The sequence below is a fragment of the Palaemon carinicauda genome, chromosome 32, assembly GCF_036898095.1.
Source record: "Palaemon carinicauda isolate YSFRI2023 chromosome 32, ASM3689809v2, whole genome shotgun sequence".
NCBI lineage: Eukaryota > Metazoa > Arthropoda > Malacostraca > Decapoda > Palaemonidae > Palaemon > Palaemon carinicauda.
The window spans coordinates 15961693-15974753 of NC_090756.1; the positions used below are offsets into that span (position 1 = coordinate 15961693).

The 13061-nt window shown below is 38.1% G+C and overlaps 2 protein-coding genes across 3 annotated transcripts in view; one reads left to right on the forward strand and one right to left on the reverse strand.

Annotated features, from left to right (window-relative positions):
* Positions 1-13061, forward strand: part of LOC137625281 (zinc finger protein OZF-like) — a 93936-nt gene that overhangs the window by 22846 nt on the left and 58029 nt on the right. Inside the window, exon 1 of one of the 2 annotated variants that reach the window (XM_068356084.1) lies at positions 10555-10867. The exons of the other annotated variant lie outside the window; for it this stretch is intronic. The gene's annotated coding sequence lies outside the window, so the exon portion shown is untranslated. Of the gene's footprint in view, positions 1-10554; positions 10868-13061 lie in introns of those variants that run through there. 2 annotated transcript variants of the gene reach the window in all.
* LOC137625280 (mucin-3B-like) lies at positions 3426-11382 on the reverse strand. Its single transcript, XM_068356081.1, has 2 exons — positions 11359-11382; positions 3426-7761 (listed from the first exon to the last, which is right to left on the reverse strand). Exon 2 carries the CDS (start codon positions 7755-7757, stop codon positions 6405-6407), a length of 1353 nt encoding a protein of 450 aa, XP_068212182.1. The 5' UTR covers positions 7758-7761; positions 11359-11382; the 3' UTR covers positions 3426-6404.

The following is a 13061-nucleotide window of genomic DNA, read 5'->3' on the forward strand; positions in this document are numbered from 1 at the left end:
TCTCTCCACTGTCATATGTGTATACCTACGTCAGATATGAATATCAGCAGCATTCGGTGCTTCAACTGAACAACTTTGTTTACTCTGATGATAAAGTTTTCTCAGAAAACTCTGATACGGGTAAGTTCGGTTATTATTATTATTATTATTATTATTATTATTATTATTATTATTATTATTATTATTATTATTATTAGCCAAGCTACAACCCTAGTTGGAATAGCAAGATGCTATAGGCCCAAGGGCTCCAACAGGGAAAAATAGCCCAGTGAGGAAAGGAAATAAGGAAATAAATAAATGATGAATATGAATTAACAATATATCATTCTAAAAACAGTAACAGTGCCATAACAGATATGTCCTATATTAACTATAAACAACGTCAAAACCAGTTATGTCATATATAAACAATAAAAAGACTCGTGTCAGCCTGGTCAACATAAAAACATTTGCTGCAACTTTGAACTTTTGAAGTTCTACTGATTCAACTACCCGATTAGGAAGATCATTCCACAACTTGGTAACTGTTATGTATTATTGTAATAATGTAGTATATTATTTCAAGTGTTGCAGGTATTGCGCAACATTGCATCATATTGCATGAATAAAACATGTTATGCTTTGTTCATAAGTGTAATGATTTATTTTGGTATTAGGATTCAAACATTTGTTGATTACCTCAGAAATAGGATGTAATTCTTTATAGTTTTGTACTGGAGTAGGATTTAAGTCTTTTGAGAGCGATGCTCTTTTGTTTAGCAATGTTTTGGTTTTGTCAGATTGTGTATGACGCTCCACACACACTTAGGAGTCAGCTGTCAAAGAGCCATGTAGTCATAAATATCATTAAACGTGTATTATAAGAATACCAACGTATTATTAAATCCCACCAAGAAAAATTGACGACAAAGATGGGATCAGCTGAGAAATAATTACTAACAATTCTTCATCTATGTTCCAGGTAATTATTATGGTTAATAGAACTTCCTACCTAAGTCATATATAAAAGTAACAGCTGGAATAAAACTTCTAGAATACTGTGTAGTACTAAGCCTCATGATGGAGAAGTGGTCATTTGAGTTCAATTACAACCATTAAATGTAATTTGTAATATTGAAATGTGATATGATTAATAATCAACAAATCTATGGGGCATAAAAACTCCATAATTCTATAATTCTAATTTTACTGTCACTAGAGAGTCGTGGGGTCCTTTGACTGGTCAGACAGTACTACAGTGGACCCTTCTCTCTGGTTACGGTTTATTTTCCCTTTGCCTATACATGCACCGAATAGTCTGGCCTATTCTTTACATATTCTCCTCTTTCCTCATACACCCGACGACACTGAGAATACCAAACAATTCTTCTTTACCCAAAGGGGCTACTGCTCTGTAATTATTCAGTGGCCTCTTTCCTCTTGGTAAGGGTAGAAGTGACTCTTTAGCTATGGTAAGCAGCTCTTCTAGGAGAAGGACACGCCAAAATCAAACCATTGTTCTCTAGTCTTGGGTAGTGTCATAGCCTATGTACCATGGTCTTCCACTGTCTTGGGTTAGAGTTCTCTAACTTGAAGGTACATTCGAGTACACTACTCTATCCTCTTTCTCTTCCTCTTGTTTTGTTAAAGTTTTTGTAGTTTATATACTAAATATTCATATTAATGTTCTTAGAATATTCTATTTTTCTTTATTTCCTTTCCTCACTGGGCTATTTTCCTTCTTGGAGCCCCTGGGCTTATAGCATCCTGCTTTTCCAACTAGATCTTTGTTGTTTCTATAAAAAATGGTTAAACTATTACTGTAGACCGAATGCTCTAGAATAAAAAAAAAAAAAAACTTTTTTTTTCGAAGATTTTACGAAAACTTCTAAATTTTTATTAGATAATAATAATAATAATAATAATAATAATCAACAAGAATGTAGTAAGATATGTGGAAGGGTAAATATCATCCTTGTCTCTCTCTCTCTCTCTCTCTCTCTCTCTCTCTCTCTCTCTCTCTATCATTATCAGCTGATAGTATTAGGTTCTTGGTATCAAGATAAAATTATGATGTGTACGTGTACGATGGTGGATTAATTGGGTATCTGCGCTCTCTCTCTCTCTCTCTCTCTCTCTCTCTCTCTCCTCTCTCTCTCTCTCTCTCTCTCTCTCTCTCTCTCTCTCTCTCTCAAAGAGCAAATGGAGTCTCCGCGGATGGACTAAAAATTCTTTGAGACATCCATAATCCTTTTAACTCCTTCTAACTTCCCGAGTGGTTAAAATTCGCCACATGAAGTAAATAGTGTTTCTGATATGAATCAAGTTGGAAGAAGTGGATGAACTAACTACAAGGATGCAGACCCCCCCCCCCCCAATAATTACCTCCGCCAACGAAGTTGGAAGGAGGTTATGTTTTCACCCTTGTTTGTGTGTTTGTGTTTATGAACACCTTCCTGGCCACAATTTTAATCGCAAAGTAATGCAACTTGCAGGGATTAAGTGTTATGTAAAAGCTGTGGACATGATTAAGTTTTGGAAGGTCAAGGTCAAAGGTCAAGTAAAATGTCAAATCAACGTAAAGGCTTAAAAGCCACTCATGAATGGCAGAGGCAAGGGACAGTGACATTGCCCTATCGTGCAGGACAATGCCCTAGAGAATGACCATATATGCATATAATCAGTGCCCAAGCCCCCTCTCCACCCAAGCTAGGACCAAGGAAGGCCAGGCAATGGCTTCTGATGACTCAGCAGATAGACATATAGGTTCCCCCCGCCCATCCTTAGCTCACAAAGATTGTTAGGTTACAGCGACCAAAGAAACTGACGAGTTTGAGCGGGAGTCGAACCCCAGTCTGGCGTTCACCAGTCAGGGACGTTATTACCTTGACCACCTTAATTTTAGACATCGTTGTCACAGAGACTTCACACTTGATTCATATTTGAGTGTATGAAAATCCACGGCAATTCATACATGTTGAGGTCGAAGGTCAAGGTAAAGGTCAAATTCCGATCATCAACCATACGGCCACAAGTTAAATCGTAAAGCAATGAAACTTGCAGCCAGTTGCAGGGATTTTAAACTTTTTAAAAAGCTGAAATGAATAATTGATTCTGGGAAAGGCAAGCTGCCATGGGGAGGTCTGCACTCAGAGTGCTTTTCCAGTTACAAGTGTATTATGGTTCTCAATAGAATTTAATTGTCAATGCAATAATTGTGTTAGCAAATATAATTGTATGCATATGTAATCTCAAAATAAATGTAATCATATACTGTCCAATTACTTTTGGACCAACATTATATGCGTGTATGTGTGTGTTAACATGAGAAGAGACTAAAGGAAATAATGAAACGCAAATAATGATATGCTTAAACTTTAATATCATCATTCTTGCGAAAACAGTAAAAATCAAGTCTTATTCTCCATTTTCTGTACCAAACTGATGAGAGAGAGAGAGATAGAGAGAGAGAGAGAGAGAGAGAGAGAGAGAGAGAGAGAGAGAGATTGTTTTAATCAGTTTATTGTGCCCATTTGCGCCAGACATTTGAGCACATGGTAACAGCAATATTATTTACATCTACTTAGTAATTAAGTTATACCAAAAGATTACAAGATAAGGTCTAAACAAATTTAATTACACATTAAAAATAAAATTATTCACATCTATTTATTTAAGGTTATACAAAATAATTCATGTGGAATACATAATATCTAGTTTGATTTCATAGGTATGTTGTACCTATCAGAGAGAAATCATATCTTTTTTGTGGTATGAACACATGGGTTTCTATACGTGTCAAATACTCGTACTTTCTTCGTTGTTGTCTAACTATTAAGGCATCATATCTAGATATTTACAATTCGCTCATTTCAACTGTCATAGGTATCATTATTTCAATGATAATATGGAAGCTTTTAAGTCACACGTCACCCCCTTAATCTAACAAGAATTTAAAAGACAGTCTTCCAATAGAGGTGTGTTCCTACATAGCCCCCTTAATCTAACAAGAATTTAAAAGACAGTCTTCCAATAGAGGTGTGTTCCGACATAGCCCCCTTAATCTAACAAGAATTTAAAAGACAGTCTTCCAATAGAGGAGTGTTCCTACATAGCCCCCTTAATCTAACAAGAATTTAAAAGACAGTCTTCCAATAGAGGTGTGTTCCGACATAGCCCCCTTAATCTGACAAGAATTTAAAAGACAGTCTTCCAATAGAGGAGTGTTCCTACATAGCCCCCTTAATCTAACAAGAATTTAAAAGACAGTCTTCCAATAGAGGAGTGTTGCTACATAGCCCCCTTAATCTAACAAGAATTTAAAAGACAGTCTTCCAATAGAGTAGTGTTCCTACATAGCTCCCTTAATCTAACAAGAATTTAAAAGACAGTCTTCCAATAGAGGAGTGTTCCTACATAGCCCCCTTAATCTAACAAGAATTTAAAAGATAGTCTTCCAATAGAAGAGTGTTCCTACATAGCCCCCTTAATCTAACAAGAATTTAAAAGACAGTCTTCCAATAGAGGAGTGTTCCTACATAACTCCCTTAATCTAACAAGAATTTAAAAGGCAGTCTTCCAATAGAGGAGTGATCCTACATAGCCCCCTTAATCTAACAAGAATTTAAAAGACAGTCTTCCAATAGAGGAGTGTTCCTACATAGCCCCCTAAATCCAACAAGAATTTAAAAGACAGTCTTCCAATAGAGGAGTGTTCCTACATAGCCCCCTTAATCTAACAAGAATTTAAAAGACAGTTTTCCAATGGATGAGTTTTCCTACATAGCCCCCTTAATCTAACAAGAATTTAAAAGACAGTCTTCCAATAGAGGTGTGTTCCGACATAGCCCCCTTAATCTAACAAGAATTTAAAAGACAGTCTTCCAATAGAGGAGTGTTCCTACATAGCCCCCTTAATCTAACAAGAATTTAAAAGACAGTCTTCCAATAGAGGAGTGTTCCTACATAGCCCCCTTAATCTAACAAGAATTTAAAAGAAAGTCTTCCAATAGAGGAGTGTTCCTACATAGCCCCCTTAATCTAACAAGAATTTAAAAGGCACTCTTCCAATAGAGGAGTGTTCCTACATAACCCCCTTAATCTAACAAGAATTTAAAAGACAGTCTTCCAATAGAGGAGTGTTCCTACATAGCCCCCTTAATCTAACAAGAATTTAGGATACAGTCTTCCAATAGAGGAGTGTTCCTAATGACACATAGTCCCCTTAATCTAACAGGAATTTAAAATACAATTTTCCAATAGAGTGTTCATATTGACTCAAAGTCTCCTTAATCTAACAGGAATTTAAAAGGCAGTCTTCCAATAGAGGAGTGTTCCTACATAGCCCCCTTAATCTAACAGGAATTTAACAGACAGTCTTCCATTAGAGAAGTGTCCTCATGACGCATAGCCCTCTTGATATAACAGGAATAGAAGTGTTCCTAATGACCCCCTTAATCTACGAGGAATTTAAAAGACAGTCTTCCAATAGAGGAGTGTTTCTAATGACACATAGCCCCTTTAATCTAGCAGGAATTTAAAAGACAGTCTTCCAATAGAGAAGTGTTCCTAATCACACTTATCCCCTTTAATCTAACAAGAATTTAAGACAGTCTTCCAATAGAGGAGTATTCCGAATGACACATAGCCCCCTTAACCTAACAAGAATTTAAGACAATCTTCCAATAGAGGAGTGTTCCTACCTAGCCCCCTTAATCTAACAGGAATGTAAAAGAGAGTCTTTCATTGGAGAAGTGTTCCTACCTAGCCCCCTTAATCTAACAGGAATTTAAAAGAGAGTCTTTCATTGGAGAAGTGTTCCTACCTAGCCCCCTTAATCTAACAGGAATTTAAAAGACAGTCTTCCAATAGAGAAGTGTTCCTATATAACCCCCTTAATCTAATAGGAATTTAAAAGAGAGTCCTCCAATAGAGAAGTGTTCCTACATAGCCCCTTTAATCTAACAGGGATTTAAAAGAGAGTCTTCCAATAGAGAAGTGTTCCTACATAGCCCCCTTAATATAACAGGAATTTAAAAGACAGTCTTCTAATAGAGAAGTGTTCCTACATAGCCCCCTTATTCTAACAGTAATTTAAAAGACAGTCTTCCAATAGAGAAGTGTTCCTACATAGCCCCTTAATCTAACAGAAATTTAAAAGTCTCCCTATAGAGGAGTGTTCCTAATGACACATGTACCCCTTAATCTAACAGATCACCAAAGTCTGAGAATGAGAATGTTTCCAAATAGCTAATTCCACTCCTTAAACAGATAAATTCTCAGATTTTGTTACTGGTGATAAAATTACTGCATCAAATTCTTGTATGGTACATGACTTACCTACACCTGAGGGGTGAATCAGATTTTGTCACACCGATATATTTCATCATCTTAATCCATTTCATCTAAATTGTAGTAAAGTCTCTCTATTTTTTTGTAAATATTCCTGCTACTGCTCCAAACACTCCAATAGTTGCTTTTCCTATTTCCCCAGTTACACCAAGGGCAGTCTTCCCTATTTCCCCAGTTATACCAACAGCTGTTTTTCCTATTTCACCAGTTACACCAAGGGCCGTCTTTCCTATATCACCAGTGACACCATAGGCTGTTTTTCCTATTTTTCCAGTAATCCCCAAAGCTACTTCTCCCAAGGATGGACTTCCCGAGTGGGAGTCTCGCATAGTTTTACTTCTGTTAGCAGAGTTAGTGTCAAAAGCAGGAGTTGCTTCATGTGTCGCAGTTGGGCTTCTGTTAGCAGAGCTTACGTAGTAAGCGGGAGTTGCTTCATGTTTTGCAGTTATGTTTCTGTTGTCAGAGCTTGCGTAAAAAGCGTGAGTTTCTTCATGTTTCGTAGTTATGTTTCTGTTGGCAGAGCTTACATAGTGAGTGGGAATTTCTTCGTGTGTTGTAATGTTTCTGTTGGCAGAGCTTGTGTAGAAAGCGGGGGTTGCTTCGTGTGTTGTAATGTTTCTGTTGGCAGAGCTTGTGTAGAAAGCGGGGGTTGCTTCGTGTGTTGTAATGTTTCTGTTGGCAGAGCTTGTGTAGAAAGCGGGGGTTGCTTCATGTGTTGTAATGTTTCTGTTGGCAGAGCTTGTGTAGAAAGCGGGAGTTGCTTCATGTGTTGTAATATTTCTGTTGCCAGAGCTTGCATAGAAAGCCGGAGTTGCTTGGTGTGTTGTAATGTTTCTGTTGGCTGAGCTTACGTAGAAAGCGGGAGGTGCTTTAGGCACGAATGACTGGCCTGAGAAACTATTATTGCTTCTTGATTTTGTTTTCTTTTCCTGAATTCTCCTTCTTATCTCTTCCTTTTCAAGATGTAAGTAACAGAGGGCGTGGTGCTCTAGCCTTTCAAGAATTGCAATATACAACACCAAAAGACTATCTAGTTTGTTGCAGAGGTCTGCACTGGTGACAGATTCACCCATTAGAGAGTAGGACGCAATATTCATCAGGTTCTTGACTTTCAAAACATTCACCAGTATCTCGTCTGATGGCAACAGATCGCAAGTATGTTCCGCGAGATGGCTGAGGATGGACGCGTCAAATCTCGCTACTCCTGTTTGAATATTGTAATCATATGCCGCCCCACTTGATTCTATGATTCGACGCTGGTCGTTTGTAAAAACGCTGCTGTACTTTTGCCATAGCTTTTCAGCTGTCTGGAAATAGACGTCCGGTCGGCAGGTACCTCCTTGATACAACGTAATGACGACTTGTCTCAGAACGTAGCAGCCGTCGTCAAAAAGAGCGTCTCGATACAAGGACGTGTTGTTGCTCATTGTTCTGGAAAGAGGAGTTATTTTAGCCATGTCTGGTAAATATCTCGAGATTTCTATGTTAGTGTGAATATCAGAAAGAGTACCCACAGGAAACTAGAATTTTGCAATATCATTTTATTCATTCAGTATAACATATTATTATTATTATTATTATTATTATTATTATTGTTATTATTATTATTATTATTATTATTATTATTGTTATTGTTATTATTATTATTATTATTTTTATTGTTATTATTATTATTATTATTATTATTATTATTATTATTATTATTATTATTATCATTGTTATCATCATTATTATTATTATTATTATTATTATTATTATTACTTACTTACTTACTTACTTACTTACTAAGCTACAACTCTAGTTGGAAAAGCAAGATGCCATAAGGCTAAGAGCTCCAACAGAGAAAATAGCCCAGTGAGAAAAGGAAATAAAGAAATAAAGAAATAGACAAACTATATGGAAAGTAACGACTAGAGAATATAAAGTATCCTGAATTTAGTAACAACATTGAAATGAATGTCATATATAAACTATGAAGAGAGACTCATGTCAGTCTGTACAGCGTTGGAAACATTCGCTGCAAGTTTGATCTTCTGAAATTTAGATAATTGCAAATGCCTTTTAATCATCATTTCTCTAATTTTCATGTTTCAACTGCCTGGTAACCTGTTTAAAGGCCGCTCATGAATGGCAGAGGCATGGGACAGTATTACTGCCCTATAGTCAATTTCTTTTAGCGATGCAGATTTGCACCGACTCGCAGCGGTGCCCTTTTAGCTCGGAAAAGTTTCCTGATCGCTGATTGGTTGGACGAGATAATTCTAACCAATCAGCGATCAGGAAAATTTTCCGAGCTAAAAGGGCACCGCTGCGAGTCGGTGCAAATCTGCCTCGATAAAAGAAATGGACTATAGCAAGCAGGACAATGCCCTAGAGACTAAACATATAATCAGTGCCCAAGTCCCCTTTCCATCCAAGCTAAGACAAGGGAGGTCCAGGCACTGGTTGCAGATGACTCGGGAGGTAGACCTATAGGCTCCCCAAACCCCGCTATCCTTAGCTCACAGGGATAATGAGGTTGCAGACACTAAAGAAACTATTGAATTTGAGCGGGACTCGATTTCCTGTCCGGCGGTCGCCAGAGAGGGACGCTTCCAATAGGCCATGCTCAAGCTCTATAACTTCTTGTGGTGTCTGCAACCATACCATCCTTGTGAGGTATGGATAAGGGTTTGGATAAGTCATAATGTCTACATGCTGAGTCATCAGCAGCCATTGCCTGGCCCTTCCTGGTCCAAGCTTGATGGGGAGGGGTCTTGGGTGCTGATCACAATTATATGGTCAGTCTCGGGGACACTGTCGTGTCTCTTGCCTCTTCCATTCATGAGTAACCTTTATAAACCTCTAAAGAACAAATTGAAGGATTTCCCTCTCGAATTATTCGAAAATTGTATGTTGTCTCGTCAGTAAGTTTTATCTGAATACTCATGAAAACCAATTTAAATTTGAGAATGGTAATCTTATTGAAAGTCAAGTGAGCCTTTATAGGAATGTGAAATCACCAGTCTTCCTTTGTCCTATAGATGGAAAAACTACATTTAACAAAGATAGTTTTTTTATAATTATTAGGGGATTAATAGACTATGATTAGTTTTATAATTTGAATTCAATTGCTCTAAACTACTTTTAACAGAGCCAGTTTTTATGTCTATTCATAGATTACTAGACCGCTATCAGCTATATTAGTTGAATACTGTTGCTCTTTATCAGATAAGGAACCTTGATGCTAGTGCTTAAAGATTACATGAACATAAGGCTAAACAAAAGAGGGCTTTGGTACAGGGATTGGTGATGTGGTAACAATCAATATCTCTTAAGAGCATTTGGGCCCCCTTGTTCTGCATCAGGTAATTAGAGAAATAATTCACTGAGCAGAAGAATCTTTGTCAATATGTGTATTGCTCATTAATACTAAGTTCAATTGCATCTCACGGATATCTTGCGATAGTCGGATGAAGCCCCGTATCTGTTTCGACGATTTCGTAGATATCGGAGAGGAGATTAGATAGCGTTGTCCTTGTCTTGCTTAGATTTTGTAATCTAAGTGTACCTAGGAGCCGAAGGAATGTTGCAAAGAGCATTAAGTAACCCTTACAGTACACTGGGGGAGGTTCACTGCCGATGCTCCCCTGCGCTTCCAGCTTGGGAGATTATTGTTATCATTACTAGCTAAGTTATAACCCTAGTTGGGAAAGCACGATGCTATACACCCAAGGGCCCAAACAGGGAAAGATAGCCCAGTGGGGAAAGGAAACGAGGCAATAAACAAAATGAAAGAGAAAAAATAAACAATAAATTAGATCTTTCATATATAAATTATAAAAACTTCATAAAAACAAGAGGAAGAGAAATAGTAAGATAGAAGAGGATGCCCGAGTGTACCCTCAAGCAAGAGAACTCTAATCCAAGATAGTGGAAGACCATGGTATAGAGGCTATGACATTACCCTAGACTAGAGAACAATGGTTTGATTTTGGAGTGTCCTTCTCCTAGAAGAGCTGCTTACCATAGCAAAAGAGTCTCTTCTACCCTTACCAGGAGGAAGGTAGCTACTGAACAATTACATTGCAGTAGTTAACACCTTGAGCGAAGAAGAATTGTTTGGTAATATCAGTGTTGTCAGGTGTATGAGGACAGAGGAGAATGTAGAAAGAATAGGTTCTCAGACTATTCGATTTATGTGTAGGCAAAGACATGAAGGATAATTGAAAATGTCAATCTTCAATGATGATATATTTCACAAACTTATTTCATCATAAATCTTGTATATAGGATTTACATTTAGTATCAAAAAATGATATACATTATTATGATTATTACTATGACTATTATTACTATTTTTATTATTTTCATAGTGAATTCTTGTATGCATTGGTTTTTCTTATTTTCAATTGCATTCACTGCTGCCAGACCAGTTCCTACAGCTGCAATTCCAGCCAAGAGTGCCACACCAACAGCTGCAGCCTCTGAATTTATGTTCCGATGACGTTGAGCCCTATCCATTATCCTGGAAAGAAGAGTCACTTTACTGTCACAGGTACTGTCCAAAAACCTCTGATTTTTAGCTAAATATTTCATCATTATCATATCTTATCACCGCAATGTCGAACCCACAGGACCAATGGATATGATCGTTAAACGTCTTTGGTTCCAATTCTAGTATCGTCAAAAGAGACGCTCACCAGAACGTCAACCGTGCAAGCCCAACACCACCCCGCTGTGGTGCCCAACCCATCAATGTGGTTCCTAACCCACTGGTGCTGTGTCCAATCCACTGCTGTGGTGGCCAATCTCCTGCTGAGGTGCCTAACCTAACGCTGTTGTCCCAAACTCAACACTGGATCCCAACTGCAGCAGTGACCACCTATTAAACAATTCAAATTCACGGTCTCAGGCTGGGATTGATCTGCCACCATACGAATGCTAGGCGAACGCGTTACCACTGTACTAACCTCGAGGCTAGAGTATGTCAATGTAGGTTTGGTATAGTTTTTGTGGGCAAAAAAACAAGTTAAGTGGCCGACTCACCGATATCTGCCAAACCAAACATGAATCACCCACAGATAGTCAACCAGTGTGTTATTCCACCAAGTTTTGTTGGAATCTGTGCTATATCATTCATATAATATTGCGAGACAATAGAGGATAAGTTTACCAGAAAACTTCCGATAGGCTTCAATGCTACATTATCGTACCCCTTCCAACCAACATTCTCAAGTGTTTGTTATTCTACTTCTCTTGATCGAAGCACTTTTTGGAAGCTTGTTAAGTGTGTTAGTTTGTTTTCTTATACTTGTCAAGTAAGTTAATGAGTTTCCACTTGCATCTGTTGTCATAGTGACTTTCCTAAAAAGACAGAATAATATAAAGTCAACGATGAATAATACGAATGTTTGGTTTTTGTTATGCTTAAAGGCATAGGTTAGATGCACTCTTTTGGACAGAGGATATTGATAGTTAAAACTTATCATGGCTCTATATGGAAGTCACATGTGCTAGCATGAGTACTAATTCGTATATATAAAGTATTTCCAACACACCAACCCAATTTATGACCAGAGAGGGTCATTGCATTGGATCCTGTTGACTCACAAAGACAGTCAGGTTGTAGACGCTAATGAAAAATATCGGCACATGAGCAAAGCTCAAATTCCAGACAGTCCATCCAGCAAGAAGTGGCAATACAAAAGGAAAGTCAAAAGATGCTGGCCAGCAAGATGTAATGAACGAAGAGCTAACCAAAGTAAAGTAGATGACTAAACAATAGGCGGAACTAGTTCTTTTGAGAACTAGTTTTAAAGGTTTTTAAAGGTCGCTCATGAATGGCAGAGGCAAGGGACAGTGACATTGCCCAAGCAATCAGGATAATGCCCTAGAGACTGACCATATATTATATGATCAGCGCCCAAGCCTCCTCTCCACCCCAGCTAGGACCAGGGAGGGCCAGGCAGTGGCTACTGATGACTCAGCAGATAGACCTATAGGCTCCCCCAAACCCCCCAACAGTAGCTCACAAGGATGGTAAGGTTGCAGACACTAATGGCACTAACGAGTCTGAGCAAGACTCGAATCCCCGTCTGGCCAACACCAGGCAGAGATGTTACCAATCAGGCCACAACACCTTTTGTAGCAATATTGCTACAGTAGATCATGAAAGGCACAGTGATGATGCAACTGCATACGGAGGACAATTTTTGCATTGCAAGATTCTGTTTTTTTTTTTTTTTATAAAATTTGTGTTGATGACACTTTTGTCTACTTCATAGATTTTCAAGATATTTAATCCTACACTTTGATAACCAGGAACCAAATCCATATTGTCAACCCAGTATATTCCCGAAGAATGCCAGTAGCAGAAACAGCCGTTGTCAACCCAGTATAGCCCTGAAAAATGCTTACAAAAACAGCTGTTGTCAACCCAGTATAGCCCTGAAAAATGCTTACAAACACAGCTGTTGTCAACCCAGTGTAGCCCTGAAAAATGTTTACAAAAACAGCTGTTGTCAACCCATTATAGCCCTGAAGAATGCCAGTAGCAGAAACAGCTGTTGTCAATCCAGTGTAGCCCTGAAAAATGTTTACAAAAACAGCTGTTGTCAACCCAGTATAGCCCTGAAAAATGCTTACAAAAACAGCTGTTGTCAACCCAGTATAGCCCTGAAAAAATGCTTACAAAAACAGCTGTTGTCAACCCAGTATAGCCCTGAAAAATGCTTACAAAAACAGCAGTT